We start from the raw sequence: 19,105 nt of genomic DNA, 5'->3' as shown, positions 1-19,105 counted from the left end.
TGATGGAATAAAAGAAAAGATGTATTCATATCTTGCTGACTACTGTAGCCTGCATATCAGCATTTATCACAATAACCAAATAAACTTCAGTGACTGTGTATTGCCTGTTGTGTCACTTATTGGGGTCACGGTTATATTAATAAAAGACTAGCACTAGTCTGTTAAGAAAGTAGGCCTACACATCTTTGAAAGATTAGAGTAGACCCGCACACACCCACTGCCACAAGTTCAAGAGAACAATTAATTAGAGCAACGTTTCGGTTGTGAGACTTTCCTCTGGCTAAGTTAAGGAATTAAAAGAAAACAAGAGACCTTCCTGAGGCTAATTAAGGAAGTAAAAGAAAACAAAACAATCTACATTTAAGCAGAGTTGATGCACTTGAGAATGCGTTGTGTTGCTTATTTGGTTCATGTTTCTTTAACTTTTACACAGTGCTGTTACGATATATAGTACACAAAGAATAACAATGTATGTTACTGTATGTATGAAGTATGCATACTTCATGTACACTCGTCACTTCATGTGTCGTCGGTTGGCTGAAAGAAAGTATGGCTTTCCTTCGACAAATGGTTATTTTTCTCTCTATCACGTCGGTCGCTCGGTGACAGCTCAGACAAACAGTGAGTCACAGTCAACCTTGCCAGAGCCTCATAGCACCATTTTCCATGATCCCCCCTCCCCCCCCCCCGTTTCCCTCCTTTCTCTCTCTCTGCCTCTCTCTCTCTCTCTCACACACACACACACACACACACACACACACACACACACACTACTGTAGTACAGTACACATTTCCCTTTTAATTCCTATATCCTCTTCCTTCTTCCAATACAAACTTGCACTTTGAAAAGTATATAGGCCTATATACTTTGCTGAATAGAGGCAAATGACAGATGACGCTCTAGGCTAGCTCGCTCTCTCTCTCTCTCACTCACTCACTCACACACACACACACACACACACACACACACACACACACACACACACACACACACACACACACACACACACACACACACACACACACACACACACACACACACACTCTCTCACACACACACACACACACACACACACACACACACACACACACACACACACACACACACACACACACACACTCTCACACACACACACACACACACACACACACACACACACACACACACACACACACACACACACACACACACACACACACACACACGCTCACACACACACACAGACGCATACTGTGCACGTACAGTAGACAATTCCATATCCTCTGCTCACTCTCTCACCAGCTCACCAGCGTGCATATCTGAAGGTATTACTCTTCTGGGAAACTATGTGGCGCAAGCTCCACTGTAGTGTATATAGCCGTGTCTTATGAGTGTGTAGTCTAGTCTGTGTGATAGATCCTATGCATAAGGGTCTTTTAAGGTTCTGTGAAAAGGAGGGGTGGTCCTCCCCTCCGTTCCACTCACTCCTCCATGGAAAGAAACACAAATGAGAAACAGAGGCAGATCCAAAAGCCTCTGCTCTCCTCTCCTTCCTGGCTCTCTCTATGGTTTACAGTGTGACTCACATGTGAAGAATGTGGTGGGCTGGCCCCAGAGTTATTAATATCTGCTTTCCTAGGGGTCCGTGAAGTTTCCCTCGCGCTCTCTCTCTCGGGCAGCGAGGAGGATCCAGACACTGTACCTTTATGAAAGACGTTTAACATAACAACATCCCCCTATTTGGAGTGTTCCTGAACTTGGCCTGGAGTAAGACCACACCCTCTGTTATGTGTTTATGCAGGGAGGGAGAGAGAGACACACACACACACACACACACACACACACACACGCACACGCACACACACACACACACACACAGAGGGGGAGACAGAAAGAGAGAGAGAGAGAAAGAAAGAGAGAGACGTACACTGAACATTTTGAAATTTGAATCTGAACAATTTTCATGGAGCCTGGCAGAAATGTTCATGTAGACTGGCTGCTGTTAATTAAAAACAAACTCATCTTCCCATGTATTGCCCAACGAGCGCTATCAATAATTTTAGGCTACAGACAAGTGAAGTCAACTAAATGTCCTCAGAATTAAAGAATGTTCACCCATGTACACAATTAATCTCCACTGAGTCACACATTCAGTTGCCAGCTACATATTCAGCTGTTGCACAAAAGCTAGAACAAATGCTGCAGTGATAAAGAAACAATAAATGCTGCGCCACATTCACACTGTACACACAGGAATAGGGGGTTGCCTGACCTACAGCCCCGCACAATACAATAACAAACACCCCATAACAATGTACAGTAAGTGACTCAACTAAACTGGGGTCTCCCTGTACGTCACACAATGCTTATGTGGGGAATTCCTCTTTCCTCACCAATAGGCCCAGCAGTGGAAGACACCAAACAGTACTGAACTGCAACAGACTGATCCCTAGTGGAGAGAAGAGGAACTATTTGGCGATAAATGTAGATGGCAGTAATATGTGTGGAGTGCCCCACCTAATGGTCAGCTACAGTCACTGCAGGCACAGTAAAACCTCACCAGTGCATGCATGGATATTTAACAAATATTCACTCATATATTCATTGTTTATAGACTGTATTGTATACAGCCATAAACTGTTGACACATCTATAATGTAGGCTACATATTAATTCTATAGTCTCTAAATCCGTTCATATATTTTCCAATGGATGTGTTTTGGTGATAGACTACATCCAGACTTTACCCATATTTATGCATATATTGTACATACTTTAACTCGTTTGGAGACCCAACACAGATGGTGTCAGGACCTATAGCCAACTTTATTTTTATTGACTCTTGGCTACTCTTAAATGTTCCTGTTTCACTCTTAACTGCTGCTGCTGACTCCTGGATTTTACCCTGGAGATCAATAAAGGTTTATCGAAAATCTATTTGTGAAAACATTGCTCATATTACTTAACTGCATCTTATACAGATCCATCTAAAAAATTGTGTAAAAGTTAATATTACAGTGTGGAGCAAAACCAGCATCGCATTGCTGGTGTTGGTCCACTGTGTTTTATCAAGTTCAGAGTCAACACAGCCATCTACCCAGGGATTTTAGAGCACTTTGTGCTTCCATAGGTTGACAAGCTTTTTGGAGATGCTTTCCTCCTTTAGCCAGAAGCACTTGGCACCTGCCCACAGAGCCAAAACTACTAGTAACTGGTGTATTGACCATGGTATTACTGGGCTTAACTGACCAGCCAACTGGCCTGACCTGAACCCCACAGAGAATCTGTGTTGTGTTGTCAGGGGGAAGATGAGACACACCAGACTCAACCACACAGATGAGCTTAAGGCCTCGATGAAAGCAAACCTGGGCTTCATTACACCTCAGCAGTACCACAGGCTGATCCACACCCCATTGATGAAGACATTTGCTCAAAGGTATTCCAGACCAAGTACTGAGTGCATAAATTAACCTTTTAGAAGTTTGACATTTCTGTATAATAAATCCTTGGTCACACAATATTCTAATAATTTGAGATAATTTTCATTAGCTGTATGCCATAAAAAAAATCAAAGTTAAAGGAGCTATAGTCAACTTTTTTCATTGTAGGGCCAAACAAATTGTCGGTCTAACAATGGCCAAAATGATTTTATCATTATTTTAAGCTTTTTGTGGTCATTTTTGAATAGAAACACATATATGAAGCTTATTTTTTTTAATATATTTTCAAAACATTATTTTTATTGTAGCATCCGTTTTAAGAAAAAGTTGACTATAGCTCCTTTAAAACAAAAAAAGGTTTGAATATTTCACTGCTTGCACAATGAGAACAAATATATAATACTAATAAACTACATTACAGAAGAAAAATAACTTTTACACAAGAGACATGCTCAGAGTAAATTTCGGTTTGTTTTTCGTGTGTGTAATAAATTCACCATGTCATATGCACCAATTCTAATTTGAAGAATTTAGAAAATATTTAGTCGATGACATGATGCCAGTACTGCAAAAAGATGTTTATTTTACTCTCCAAAGAAACATACAAAAAAACATAACATTAGATATAAAAGATTGAAAACATACTGTATTCAAATCATTTCCCAAGTCAACAACAATAGCCCATTCCAAACATGCCAGATTCTGTCTTGAGACCAAAGCTCAGATTAATCTATTAGTTTCACATGAAAATATAATTTCTGTAAAGCGCTCAACAGAGAGAATGGACCTAGAAGCATTTTCACTCAGAGGTTAAATGAACCCATTTAGGCCCGGAATTAGTTGATGCTTTAGTTATTGAAAAGCAGACATACAAGCTCACAGTGCGGCACTTGTAGATCTGCTATTTTTGAAAAGTCGTGAAAGTGTGTGCACATTTTTGAATATACTGTATGTATTTTTAAGGGAACATTTTGTAACTCAAATTTTGCTTCTGGGGGTCCCTGGAACTGAATATTTTGAGATGGGGGTCCGTGGCCAAATACATATCATTTTGGGGGTCCTTGACATGAAAAGGTTTGAGCACCACTGACATAGAATCCTAGATTTTTCAAAAATAGCAGATCTACAACCTCACTTATACTGTATTATCTGCTATTCGCTTCTAGAAACTGACGTGGTTCTTGACGTCCTTGATCTGTTTCATCATGTCGGCGATGTGCTCGCCCTGCTCTTTGAGGACGCCCTGGACGCACTTCCGCTGCTGCGCGTTGAGGGACACGGTGGCCTTGGCCGCGCTGGCGGCGCCCTTGTCCACCTGCTTCTTCTGGTACTCCAGCTTGGTGTGCACCTGCTTGATGCCATTGTCCAGGTGCTTCAGCTGGTCGCCGACGGACTGCAGCTCTCTCCGCATGTCCTTCTCGCTGTCCGACAGCACGGGCAGCTGGCTGCGCAGGCTGCCCAGCACCCGCCGCACGCGCACCACGATGGCCTCCTGGCGGTACTTGGCGTCCTCGTATTTGTCGGCCAGCCGCTCGGCCGTCTCCCTCAGGCTCTTCTTCTCCTCGCGGCACAGCGTCATCTCCTCCTGCTGCTTGTTCTTCTGGCCCGTCAGCAGCTTCACCCGCCGCTGCATCTCCTCGCGGGCCATGTCCTGCTTGAGGATGTACTCTTCCCGGAAGACCTGCGTGTAGGGGTGGGCGACAAATATGAATAATACAATATCATAATATTCTTCCAAGCGGTATCACAATACACGATCTTATCACGGTTCTCTTTCATGTTGGTTTTTGTGGTTGTTTTTCAAGTTACTTAACAGTACAACCACCTACAGTTCAAGGTAACAAAAACTAAAAGAACAAGGAGTAACAGACCATTTAGACCAGTGGTCCTCAAAGTGGGGTCCAGGGACTCTCTGGGTTCCTTTTGGGAGGTCTAAAATCATCCTCACAAGTATATAACTCTGACAGTATACAAATGAAATGAAATGTGTATACTGTCAAGAGTTCAGGGGAGACCTTAACATTTTAAAGTTTGAGAACTACTGATTTAGACAAAAATGCAGGTATAAATGAATTCTGCAATGAATCTCTGTATTAACAATTCAACAGGATTTTTTATAAGGCTCTCTCGTTGTATCACGATATATACACGATATCTCTGAAAAGGCATGTTGTGGAGACATTGTATCGTCTCAGCGATATTTATCAACACATCGCCCACCCCTACCTGCGTGGCACGGCTGAGGAGCTGCAGGCACTCGGCGGGCAGGGGCGCCGCGTGCTTGTCGCCCGCCTTCAGCATCAAGGGGTTGGTGGAGCTGCGCGCCAGGATGCCGCGGATCTGCCGCTCGATGGAGTCGTCCGCCAGCCCGCGCAGCGGGGAGCTGGGCGGCCCCGCGCCCGGACCCGAGCACAGCAGGGGCGGCGAGGGAGGGCGGATGGAGCTCAGCAGGGGCAGCAGGAGACACTCGTACGTGCTGGTGATGCAGATCATGGTGGCGCCGAGCGGCAGGTCCGACACGATCAGGAAGCCGCGCACTGGCGCCGGCGAGCTGGTGCAGAGAGGCCTGGTGCAGAGGATGTGCTCCACGATGCAGCGCTGCTCCGCCGCCAGCTCCTGGAGACTGTCTTTATCCTCCTCGTCCGACTGGAGGAACTTGTGGAGCTTGTTGAACCAGGTGAGACCCACGCTGTGGACGCCTGCCTCGTGGGTGCAGTGGTACCGGTGCTGGCACAGGGGGTCCCTGTGAAGTGTGATAGGACAGGTGAAGTCGTTCCCCTGGGGGTCCTCGTCTTCCCCCGTGGCCAGCTTGAGGGTGAGCTCCAGCTCCACACATTCAAACACGTACAGAGAGGGCACGGCGTCGGAGCCCCGCGCCCACCGCTCCACCGCCCCCGACCCCTCCTCCTCCTCGTCCGCCTCCAGCACCACGCAGTGATAGAGCGTCCCCGTTTCCGTGGCGATGACCAGGATGTTGGGTACGCAGGGCAGGCAGAGGATGGCGCAGGCGTCGTAGCCGTAGTTGTCTTCGGCCGCGGGGTACATGGGCAGAGGCCCCGTGGGCTTGCTGGTGCTCATTCCGTTCGCCTGGCTGACGTAGCTCAGGTACATCTCTCCGTTCTCGTAGAGGATGTAGAGTGGGTAGACCAGCAGTTCTTTGGAGCGCTGCCGACGACCACTCGACGACACCGGGCCGAAGTCGAACGCCACCGCTATCTCGCCGAGAGAAGCCGCGTAGGAACGCATCGCCTGGACACCGCTGTCGTCGTCCGACTGAGAGACGGACAGAGCCTTAGCCGGGATTTGGGGCGACTTCAGGCTGTAGAACCGGATGGTGTTTTCCGAAGTCAGCAGCACCAGGTGCGGCTCCTCCGTCTCGCTGGGGTACCAGGCCGCCTGGCGCAGGCTCACGGAAGCAGAGCTGGTGAAAAACCGCTCCGCCACGGGGACGGTCTTGCAGTTGATCTTGGCCCGCCCGCCCTCGAACTCCGACCTCTTTCCCCATCGCTGCGGGAGTTCGAGCACGGTGGCGCCCCGCTTTCCGACGAGCGCAACGTGGTGCTGCGTGGGACTCAGCAGAACCTGGAAGACTTCGAAGCGGGGCGGGTTGATGCACAGCAGGGTCTGGTGGTGAGTGCCGCTTTCCTGGCTCTCCTCTTCAGAGTTGAGCTGTTGAGAGATTCAAGATTAAATTGAGTGATCGTACGAAGTGGAACGTTTTGCATCATGTTCACAAAAGCATATACACTACAGCAGATTCCTGTGGGCAGGGCAAGTGCAGCCAAACAAAATGATGCCGAGGTTGAAATACAGCATTGGTTCTCAAAATCTCAACCTGTGGGTCCCCACTCCCCACATGATTTGATGGGGGTCCCCACAGAATATTCACAATTAAAAGGACTTTTAAGACCTTTTTGATACCTCAGAAAAAAAGAAAAGAAAACTGGTCAAACATTGGCCAAATTGTCAAATAACATAAGAGATCTACAAGCTCACAGCGATCTTCTATTTTTACAATATTTAACTGTGGAGCCGAGTCAAACTAAATGTAATACCTCAACAACTCCTACAATTCCAAGAAGTGCTTGTTGAACTGGGGTTCCCCTGACCCCATTTCAAACATGATTATTTTGGAGGGTCCCCTGTTCAAACATGAATGTATACCAGTGGTATACAGCAGTGTCGAGAATATTACAGCCTTTAGTGACACCATGTTCTTTGAGACACACACACACACACACAGGCATTTGAGTCAATAATAATTAACAAATAACAATAATTTTCTTTCAAATAAAATAATTCTGATAATTCAACATTTTCCATCTGGCAGCACCACTGGCTGGAGACAGTTCATCCAGACCTGTCTGAGGTTTGTGGTGTACTGTAGAGAACACGTTAGTTTTACTGAGGTTAGGGTTAAAGTTAGCCCTGAATACATGGTCATGTATATTATGACCGTCATGTATTCAGGGTTAAAGTTAGGTTTAGGGTTAGGGTAGTTAAGGTTCAGAGCGGGTTCAGAGTCAGACCTGTCTGAGGTTGGTGGTGTAGAACACGCGGCTGGAGTCGTCCCAGACGAACAGGTCTCCGTTGAGGCAGAAGGTCAGGTTCTTGGTGCCCGTTCCCCGGTCGCTGCCGCTGGGTTCCGAGGCTAGGCTCTGCCGCAGCTTGCTGAACACGCTGTGGTGAGGCAGCTCGTTCTGCCAACGCTCTCCGGCGAACGCCGCCATCTTGCCCGCGTATTCTTCTATTTTGTTGCTTTTGCGACAGTCGTTTTGCCGTTATCCTTCGTCTTTCTTCTTCTTCTACTACATTTGGGGAGTCCTTTAGAGGGACGGTGCGTTGTCGCCACCAGCTGTACTGGAGACTATTATTCCTTCCGTTACGTAGGAGACGGTGGGGGAAGTAGCGCTTCTTTTCCGTTCACCGTCGGGCGTCGGCTACTCGCCAGAGGGTTACTGAGGTTTAGGCATAGTTTTACTGAGGTTAGGGTTAGGCAGGCTTAGAGTTAGGCATAGTTTTACTGAGGTTAGGGTTAGGGTTAGAGTTAGGCATAGTTTTACTGAGGTTAGGGTTAGGGTTAGGCATAGTTTTACTGAGGTTAAAGTTTGGGTTAGGTAGAGGTTAACATTCACACCCGCGCGGTCCAAGTGACCACAGCCGAGCGCTCCAGACCTCCGCTCCAGCCAACCACAAGCCGCGCCTTCTAATTTATGCGACACCGTCTCCTACGGACGGTAGGAATAATCGCGTACTGGAGGCGACCTGGCGATTGCCAACGGGTCTGAGGCCCTAAAGCTAGATGCAGAATAGATATTCTGCATCTGGCAAGAGCAAGACCCAAATTCAGAGTGAACATTTTTAACTCAAATCTTTGCTTCTTCTGGGGGTCCCTGGAACAAAATATTTTGAGATGGGGGTCCGCAGTGATGTAATTTTGGGGGTCCCAAAACCGCCTTCACATGATGCTATATTGTTATATGAGATACTTCAACGATTTCGTGTGTAAATAATAAGCCAGTGCTTTTCTAGGATCTCCTCCTTTTAGTTGACCTTGTACCAGTGAACTGTACCGTTATGAAACTGTACCTTTTTCTATGCAAACTTCAAATAAAGTCTTCAATCAATCAATCAAAAGTTTGAGAGCACTGACTGATAGCAACAGAAAACTTTTTCAGAAAACTGTTACGATTTAGAAGACATTTATTGAATCTGCCTGTATCAGTGGTTCTCAAACTTTGTCATGTCAAGGACCCCCAAAATAATATGTATTTGGCCGCGGACCCCCATCTCAAAATATTTTGTTCTAGGGCAGGGGCCCCCAGCCAGAAGCAAAGATTTGAGCTAAAAATGTTCACTCTGAATTTGGGTCTTGCCTTAAACTAGATGCAGAATAGACACACTAAAGCAGTAGTTTTTACGACTGCCATTTTACCGTATTCCGACGGCCGGTGTCGTATATTTTGCAGAATCACCATGGCGCTGAAAGAGACAGCAGGGCTGTATGAATCTCTGAAGTCAGAGTGGAACAAGAAGAGCCCTAATGTCAGCAAATGTGGAGAACTGTTGACTAAACTCAAGGTAAACTGAAACACACAACACAAACTAACGCCATAGTGTCCTGAGTGTGTGAGTGAGGATATTTGAACGTGTAAATGTACTGTTCTGTAAACAAGAGGCGAGCTAGCTAGCTTTAGCACGTCCAGTCTAGCTCAGCTGGCTATATACAGATCAATCTAAAACAAATTGAATATTGTGTAAAAAAGCAATGCAGATGCCCTAGCAGTCCCACTGGACTTAAAGCAATTCTGACTTCAGAAGGTTGACATTTCTCTATTACAAATCCTTGTTTTGAGTGGCTCGTGTATATATTGTAATATTTATTTTGAAATATGGACTTTTGATATTCATGAGCTGTATGCCATATAGATTCAAAATGTTATTTTAACATTAAAGGTTTGAAATGATTGACTGAATGTCCAATGTATCTAGAATATATGAAAGTTTCAAAACATTTATGAATGTTTCAAGAAAATCTACTTTGTCACAATATTATATATTTTTTTAGATGAATATGTAGGTTATAACAGCACCATGGTGAATGTGGCGTCACTAAATATTGAAAATAATATGTCATTAACAACATGAAACATTTAAGGTAGGATATGTGGTTATATAACAAAACAAGATTATTTACAGATGAAAGCTCCTATATAATAGTAATTGTCGTTTTTATAGAGTTGGTTTATAGTGTCTCTCACCAGCTCTTTAATAGCAGAACAAAAAAATTCAGGTGCGTTGCAAAATGTCACCCAATAAGGACAGTGTGTTGTACACCATATTTTCCCAAGCTGTGTCACGACTCACGATACACCATTTTATCACGATTCTTTTTCATGTTGGGTTTTTCAGGGCTAGGCCTTCGTCAGGTGTATAATGTATACACCTGACGATGGCCGGTTAGGCCGAAACGAGCTGTGAGACAGTGTGCGGATTCATTCTTCTCTAAACCTGTATAAAACTGTATTATGGACCAATATTTATATAAATTATATATTTTTAAAAGCATGGTGTGGAAAATACTCACAATATAAAATACAATAAAAGAGCTATTACCAATGTGTTTTGAAGTATTGACATCTGGTTACTTAGTTGTTTGTGTGTGTGTGTGTGTGTGTGTGTGTGTGTAACCTGGTCTTTGCAGATTTCCTTACTGGAGTTAAATTTTCTGCCTACTACTGGGACAAAGCTTACTAAACCGCAACTCATCCTGGCCCGTGAGTATTATTTACTCTGCAAGTTGACAAACTAAAAGCCTCGTTTATACTCTGTTGTCTCAAAGAGCAGATCTACAAGCTGTCAACGTTTAGCAACATTCAGTGTTGTGATGTAGAATAAATTGTAAAGACAGCGTGTTGGGGAGCCGGTGTCATAAATTCTGTCTGAGGATTGTTGTTATTCACTCTCTTTCAGGCGATGTGCTTGAGATCGGAGCGTTGTGGAGCATCCTCAAGAAGGACATTCCTTCCTTTGAGAGATACATGGCCCAGATCAAATGTTACTACTTTGATTACAAGTAATGCAACTCTTCTGACTTTGTTTGTTTTGTTGCTCGATTGATTACTTCATTAGGAGTTTGAAAACAGTGCGGCACTACAGTCAAAAGTAAACTATGCTAAAAAGATAACACAAACACAAAATGTCTGGGGGGCTTGTTGTTTCAATTGTGGTCCATTTTAGATCTAGTTGTCAGTCTGTCTTATACTTGAGTCGTGCATCTGAGATTGAATGTAGGGCTGTCACAATTATTACATAATCGTCTAATCGTGATTATTTGACATTATCGCAATTATTTTGTCATAATCGTCATAATCGTGAATGTTGAAAAATGACAGAAATAGTGGAAATAGCAGATCTACAAGCTCGATGCGACGCGTTGTGAGCTTGTAGATCGGCTATTTCCACTATCAATGTTATTTTTTTAAGTAGTAAGTTGTCAAATATGTCAGTAATGTATTTGTATATTTAGGTTGTGTTGTGTGTCATATCTACCATATGCAACTTCAAAGCCTAAAAGCCAAACAGAAATGTAATTATCAACAACAAATACACAATTAAAAAGTTAATCGCCAATTATTTGAGTGACAATTAATCGTATGCATCTGTATGCTTTGTGTGTGTGGATGGTTGAATGGGTAGATATATGTGTGTAGGGATGAGACGATAGGCAATATTATCGTTTATCTTGATAAAAAAACACTCGCGATAATCATATCGTCGAGATTTGAAATCGTCCTCCGTCACGGACTGGGATCAATTCACCTTTTATTTGCTGAGCTGCATATCCGGTACCATTTAAACCCTCCATTGGTAAAACATACTTATAATATACGTACTTGATACAGTCTTTTTTTCACTCTACCAAAATCTTTGCAAAAAAATAGCCGATCTACAAGCTCACAACGTGTCGTGTGTTGCGACGCGTTGTGAGCTTGTAGATCTGCCATTTTTCGGCAAATGTTCCGCTCCAGGATAATGGATGTTGGGGATATTTTGATTATCATGATAATATCGTAAATCGAGATTTCTTTGGTCACACTAATCTTGATATGAAATGTTCATATTGTCCCATCCCTATGTGTGTCTGTTGAGGGACATATGAATGTCATTTCTATGGTTTGATACCTGAAATGACATTGATTGTGTTCTGATTACATTTTACATTGAAGTTTGAAAATATTGGGCACATTGACAGTGTGTGACCAAACTCTTGGTTTTTTTTCTCCATCCAGAGATGAGCTGCCTGAGTCCACCTACATGCACCAGCTGCTGGGCCTCAACCTGCTCTTCCTGCTCTCACAGAACCGCGTGTCAGAGTTCCACACAGAGCTGGAGAGGCTGAGCGCACGAGACATCCAGACCAACGTCTACATCAGACACCCCGTTTCTCTAGAGCAGGTATAGCTGCAGATAGAGCTGTCAAATTACAATTTTTAATTGACGATTAATTGCCAATCAAACAATTGATTTGACAATTTAATCAATTGTGGTTTTTTTTGTTGACAATTACATTTCTGTTTAGCTAGTAGGCTTTGAAGTTGCACATGGCAGATATGACACATAGCCTAAATATACAAAGCAATTACTGAAATAGTTGACACCTTTATACTTTTAAAAAGAACATTTATAGTGGAAATAGCCAATCTACATCAGCTATTTCCACTATTTTTGAAAATGGTTGAAAATATATGAAAATGTTTCAACATGGAAACGATTATGTAAAATAATTGCGATTATGTCAAACAATTGCAATTAGATTATTATGTAATTATTGTGACAGGCCTAGCTACAGACATCCATAAGAACTTGTCAACCGGACCTGCCATCCGTAGTTTCACTTTGTTTAACGTTGGTAATACAATCATATAGGACCTTTGTTTTTGGATGTATCACACCTAGTGTGTAGTGAGCGGTGCTTATTTATGAGTTGATTTCATCAAGCGTCCCACTGGCCAATCACAGCACGTCCTGCGAAGCTTGGCCAATGGGACCCTGGGTATACAACCAACTTTGAGACGTTTGTGCCAAGATGTAGGCCATATTGGGAGCCAGATGTAGGCCACACTTCACATTTTTGGGGACCGGACAAAGCTGCTTCCAGCAGCACCGCTCAAAAAATATATACATTATTAAAATGGCACCACGTCACATCACGAACGTTGTACGACACATTATTTAAGATTTAATTGGAAGTGAGACTTATTGTAATGAATAAAACCAATCTGTATGGTATAGTGAGATAATCCAATATAATTAGTACATCTGCAGTGGTTGGAAGTGGTCTGACAATGTCAGTAAAGTTATTTCAGCAGAATAGTTTGGACACTAGATGCACCGTCATCTTTATTGAGATATCGTCGCAATTATGTCTATCTGTCGGGAGAGAACATATAATGAATTGTAGCTTTAACCACATGTACCTTAGCATCCGTATCCTGGCTATGGCATAATATTAGAAAATACTAGATATAAGCTCACAATCTGTTGATTTGTGAACTTGTTGATTGGCTGTTTGTTCAACAACAAAGTACTGTACAGGCTTATTTTTAGTTTGTGTTGAATGAAATTCTTGCCCTGAGATTAATGCCAATTTAATTAATAAATATACGAGTAATAATAATATCTGGAATTTATACCCAAGTACCCAAAAGTCGCTTTACAAAGTTTGTGCTCTCTCTTGTGTTGTTTGCAGTACCTGATGGAGGGAAGCTACAACAAGGTATTTCTCGCTAAAGGGAACATCCCAGCCGAGAGTTACACCTTCTTCATAGATATTCTGCTCGACACAATTCGGTAAGTAATTCCTGTGAATTGCGTCAATTCTGAACACTGTTGACACTGTCCTCCACACATCTGCTGTCTCACTGATTGTTCAGTTTACATTAAGGCTGGGAAATATAGGAAATATAATTACGAAAACTTTACCTTCATCGAGGTATCAACAAGCGAGGTATGCTTACCGACGAAGACAGTTTGAAATGAGGTATTGGTGTATGTGTCAAATTAATTAACAGACACACTATGCATGCATGTAGCACATGCAAAAAAGCAGTCCATCTGTAACCAGGTGTGTTTATTTCAATAAAACCATTGTTGGAAAATGGGAATAAGGCATTTAATTTCTTTATTCGATGTGTACTGGGCAGTGTGCATTCATGGATATGCTATTCATTATCTGGGTTAGGCAGGCAGTGGACCTAGAGCATATTCAACAACGTTATCGAAGGTTTTCCTAATATCGCCCAGCCTTAATTTACATCATAATTTTGAGCAACTATGGGGGAGGCTTACAGATACAAATCTGCCTATATCCAGTCAGTAAAGATGACCCTTTTTAGTGTAGTATTGATATATAAAATAATATAAAAACAACTTTGGCTTAAAAATAGCTTTTTACTGTATGTTTGCAGGCCACTCTACTCTTTGATGATAATTGGATTACTTGTACTGTAATTATTTTGGTGGATGAGTGATTCTGTGTAGTTGATCATCCACCTCATGTGCATTTGTGTCATTGAATTGCAGTGATGAGATTGCTGGTTGTATAGAGAAGGCCTATGAGCAGATCCAGTTCAACGAAGCCACACGTGTGCTCTTCTTTAACTCCCCAAAGAAGATGACAGAGTACGCCAAGAAGGTTGGTAATCAGCAATATAAACCATTTAAATGGCACTCTCAAAGAAACTGATAAAAATCATATTTGGTAAGCAAAATATGTCATTGAGGATGGAATCCATGTTAACACATTCCCCGTCTTTTGAAAATACCTTCGAACTCCCATATGCCATTCGTCTCCATAGACTTCCATGTAATTCATTGTGCACGGATCATGCACACCCATGCCTAGATCATGCACCACGTGTGTCCACATTGCTCACAGCTTTCAAACTAAAAAAATCCGAATGGAAATCCGTTCAGGCATTCATGAACTAGCAGCCATTATGTTTTCCTAAAATGTAAACAAAGATGGCTGCCATGTTTGAAAGATGGGGTTGCTATGGGGGTTAAACATGCAATTTCGCGATTGCTATCATGCCTACTACATTTTTTTTTTTTCTTTTTTTTTTTTTTTTACGGGAAATTCTCTGGACTATTGGGCCTGGCGGGTAGAGACATTAAAATATTCTCGGGACTATTGGGCCTAGCAGGGAATGAGTTAAGCTCAAGGATAAGATAAGTGTGAACATGACAGTGCGCCAGGGAATCTAGGATGATGGCTTTAATCCTAACTAGAAATGTGTGCTCAGTGGAGTGCAAATGTCCACCAGGAGGCACACCGATGGTCATGAAGTGTGGGTCATGACCGAAAGTATAAGGTCGTGGGTGCAAGCGGCCGGAATGGGTTTCCTCAGACGGGTGGCTGGTATCTCCCTTAGAGATAGGGTGAGAAGTTCACCCAAGAGAGACTTTGAGTAGAACCGCTGCTCCTACAATTAGAAAGGAGTCAGCTTAGGTGGTTCGGGCATCTAGTACGGGTGCCCCCCGAGCGCCTTCCAAGGAAAGTCCTCGATGCATGTCCCTCCCATCTCCAAACTGGCTTGGGAACGCCTCGGTATACTCCCTGAGGGAGTGGAGGAAGTTGCTCGGGATAAGTAAATCTGGAAGTCTCACATGGAACTGTTACCCCCGCGACCCGATTCCGGATAAGCGGTTGAAGATGGATGGACACGGTACCATCAAACTGCGTGTGTCTCCCTCTTTGTGTTGAAGGACAACTTTGTTTTTTTTACAACAAGGTTTCATATTTTAGATTGTAAATAGAGAAAAGAAGAGATGAGTGTTAAAATGGCTAAAACGATAGAAAGCAGTAAATGAAAACATTTGAACACTCATCTTTTCTTTTCTCTAATTACAATCTAAAATATAAACCCTTGTTGTAAAAAAAACAAAGTTGTCCTTTAAACAGACATGGGCTTTAACTGAACGTGTGTCTCCCTCCTCCCCACTTTCTTTTTTTTTTCAAGATTTGTTTTTGGGCTTTTTATGCCTTTATTTGATAGGACAGTAGGCTGACAGGAAATGGGGAGAGAGATGGGGAATGACATGTGGCAAAGGTCGTCCGGATCGGGAATTGAACCGGCGACGCCAGCAGGCATCATAGCCTAGTATGTGGTATGCGCCTTGACCACCAGGCGCCCCTCCTCCTCCTCCCCACTTTCTACCTATATTTCTTTCTCTTTCTCTCTGAGTGCATCAGTCTACTCTAGGCACTCTTAAGCATCACAAATTGAATCAACAACTTTGATTGTTGGTGTAACTAAGAGATTTGATGAAAAATATGTTTTACATCCATGGATTATCAAGTTTGACGTGTTGGCAATTGGCATTTCAGTGTCCGTTAGATCCCATACACCGGACCAATGCATTGGTAGTTGGCCTGGCTAGGGTAGCAGAATTTGGGGAATATAAGGTGGACAATTTCTATGGGAAATAAAAGGAACATGGGATTGAACAGGGATATATAGGAGTTGTTATGTAACAGCCACATAAATATTTACCTTATCATGAGCATGAGCTTGCATACCCTTTTCAGCAGCAATACAAAAGTGGCACTTGGACCGACTCTTACATGGAACTCTTCAACACACAAAGCAGGAATGTTGAATCTGAATCAGTAACACCAGGGACATGCTGGGCCCCTGAATCAGCCCGGGAAAAAGAGTTGTAGAGGCCCTCATTGCGCTCTATATGGAGAGAGATCTCTATCTATAGCACTGCTGCTACTCAAAGATGTGCCATTTCAGATCATGACAAGTGACAAGCCAGTGGGCCAATTTCATGAGTTATATTTTGTCATTGTCGGGTGGAAACCTTATATGTCCAAAACCGTTTGTTTTGTATTCATCATTTTAAAAATGATTTAAACTAGTGAAAACAGCCAATCTGCAAGCACACAACGCCTCGCACCGCGAGGCGTTGTGTGCTTGTAGATCTGCTGTTTTCACTACTTTTGTGCAAACAGTTTAATTTTTACTTTTGTGCAAACAGTTTATTTTTTTCCTAATGGCCGGCCTGGACCGGCTGGGAATTAACCGGCCGTTCGGTTGTTGTCCCGCTTTTTCCAGTGGCCAGCACGTCCCTGAGTAACACTTTTTGAGCGGTGGTCACAACGCTCCTATACGTGGCCGTGTGTGTGGGTCTCCGTCCGTCCGTCCGTGTCTGTCTGTATGTAGCCTAAACTTCAGCGCGTAACTAGTGCCGCACCATTTACGCCACTCGCGCAATATATACATCAAAATGTGCGGCTCGGCCGGGAATGGTGTGCTATTACCTTTCGTTCCGATCCGCCTTACCATGCCGACGTAATCGGCAAAAAACGACGCTTAATTGTCCCCATTGACTTATAATGGGACAATGCAAGAAATCACTTTCAAGTATTTTTCTCTCGTAAACCATAGGAGCTACAGTTTCAAACCTCGGAGAGGAGATTCATAATGATTTTAAGAATGAATCCAAAAATAATTACATCACTCTGCCTCATGGTGGCGCTATAACGGCCCACTTTGCGTTTTGCCCCGTAACTCTTGAACCGTAGATCGGAAAATTAAAATTCTTTTTTCCCTGGATTCCTTGGGTCAAGACGCATCTCCCCATATAGGCCACGCCTATTTGCGCCAGGATAGATTTTCCGCCATCTTGAATTTTCTCCAAAACACAGTTTTTGCTCCTTTTCCTACATATTTTCTTCAAATGTCACAAAAATCGGTACACATGATCTATGAGGTGGGTAAACCACCGCTCAGTTCACACGGGTGTGATTTTTTTTTCCCTTGTGGCCAAAATACATGTTGTAATTTGATATGGTGTACATTGTGCTTCTTCCTCACAGAGAGGCTGGACTCAGAGCCCAGATGGATATTACTCTTTCAGCAGTCAGCAGCAGAGAACAGAGGAGGTGACCATCCCCTCCACAGAGCTGGCCCAGCAGGTCATTGAATACGCACGACAGCTGGAAATGATTGTGTAATCCGCCCCCAGGAACCCAGCAAACATGCACAGACACATAACACAGCCGCCGGTATAGAACAGTATAAAACCATTGACTTGCAAACATGGAGTTTCCCCCAAGGGACCTGCCGTTCACATATTGCCAGACTGGTTTAATTCGTTGCCCAAATTTAAAACAACCAGGGGATAGAAAAGCTATTAAAGTGAAACATCACTCTTGTGTCCTGTCAGTCGGGCAACTCCTACACAATCCACCCCTTTTTGAAAGTCGATGACGATGAGGTCAAGTGTCGGAAGGCGTCACCTTTTGATCCAAGTTGCCATCTATCCATCCATCCAGCACTGGAGGCACGTTTCTCTTTCTGGGATCATCTTAACTGATGTCAGGAAGCTTAAAGAGCATTAGATCAGGCTAGAATGTGTTTCTCAGCTCTATAATAGTGATTACAATGACCGCGCTGTGACATTTAATTTCCATGTCAAACAAACCAATCCATTTGTATTTCTTTCTTTTTTTTCTTCTTTTTTTTCTGGCCTTCCTGCTATAAGCCAACTGTTTTTGTATACAAAGTTTATTTTCTCCTCAGTAGCGCTCACAAAACTGTGTTTTTGCTGCGCTTGTCTTGTATCCTAGCAACTGACAGATTTGCCATTGAAGTGTTTTCCAAATGGTAAATTCTTGTCCTCCCTCGATGGTTTGTAATCCGTTTGATCTGGAAATGGCAAATATCTGTCTAAAACACGTTATTCAAGAATAATAAACCTTTCCTTTTTTCCAACAGTCGTATGTTTTGCCTTAATTTCATCATGACCTGTAACTTTATTTTGGATCGTTCAAATGGAAACTGTACGAAGCCAGTGTTTTTGACAGCAAATTTTGATTTCGTTTTAGTCAGTCTTTTGAATAAAATGTCTTTTAGTTTTAGTCATAATTTAGTCATCTGACAAGTTTCAGTTTTAATTTTAGTCGACTAAATATAAGATTTTAGGCGACTAAATCTACAGTTGATTTAGTCAACTAAAATGTATTTTGGCAGGCCTTGATGACATTGTAATGGCTGATTTTACACTTGGTTGCGTGCTGAAAATAGCTGATCTACAAGCTCAACTGCGACGCGTTGATCTGTTATTTTCAGCACGCAACACCTAAGAGCAACCAACCATAAAATGACTCATTG

The 19,105-nt window shown here is 43.1% G+C and overlaps 2 protein-coding genes across 2 annotated transcripts; one reads left to right on the top strand and one right to left on the bottom strand.

The window, feature by feature from the left end:
- Positions 1 to 3,985: 3,985 nt before the first annotated feature.
- On the bottom strand, positions 3,986 to 8,149 carry LOC308290457 (nucleoporin 88-like; the record flags this gene model as incomplete). Its single annotated transcript, XM_080732300.1, has 3 exons — positions 3,986 to 5,100; positions 5,646 to 7,088; positions 7,949 to 8,149. 3 exons carry the CDS (start codon positions 8,147 to 8,149, stop codon positions 4,582 to 4,584), a joined length of 2,163 nt encoding a protein of 720 aa, XP_080588426.1. The 3' UTR covers positions 3,986 to 4,581.
- psmd8 (proteasome 26S subunit, non-ATPase 8) lies at positions 8,004 to 18,706 on the top strand. Its single transcript, XM_080732301.1, has 8 exons — positions 8,004 to 8,021; positions 9,389 to 9,500; positions 10,624 to 10,696; positions 10,893 to 10,995; positions 12,212 to 12,377; positions 13,672 to 13,772; positions 14,505 to 14,616; positions 17,809 to 18,706. The coding sequence occupies exons 2-8, from the start codon at positions 9,396 to 9,398 to the stop codon at positions 17,944 to 17,946; spliced, it is 798 nt and encodes a 265-aa protein (XP_080588427.1). The 5' UTR covers positions 8,004 to 8,021; positions 9,389 to 9,395; the 3' UTR covers positions 17,947 to 18,706.
- The last annotated feature ends 399 nt before the right edge of the window (positions 18,707 to 19,105 follow it).

The sequence above is a fragment of the Nannobrachium achirus genome, assembly GCF_963921795.1.
Source record: "Nannobrachium achirus genome assembly, chromosome: 8".
Lineage (NCBI taxonomy): Eukaryota > Metazoa > Chordata > Actinopteri > Myctophiformes > Myctophidae > Nannobrachium > Nannobrachium achirus.
Note: the sequence above shows the minus strand (reverse complement) of the source record. Positions and strands in the feature narration are given on the sequence as shown.

What these genes read in the sequence shown, in the direction of transcription:
- psmd8 (XM_080732301.1), top strand. Translation starts at nt 9,396, where the DNA reads ATGGCGCTGAAAGAGACAGCAGGGCTGTATGAATCTCTGAAGTCAGAG. An exon ending in ATTCTGCTCGACACAATTCG is followed by an intron (nt 13,773 to 14,504) that starts GTAAGTAATTCC and finishes ATTGAATTGCAG; the next exon opens with TGATGAGATTGCTGGTTGTA. An exon ending in TGACAGAGTACGCCAAGAAG is followed by an intron (nt 14,617 to 17,808) that starts GTTGGTAATCAG and finishes TCTTCCTCACAG; the next exon opens with AGAGGCTGGACTCAGAGCCC.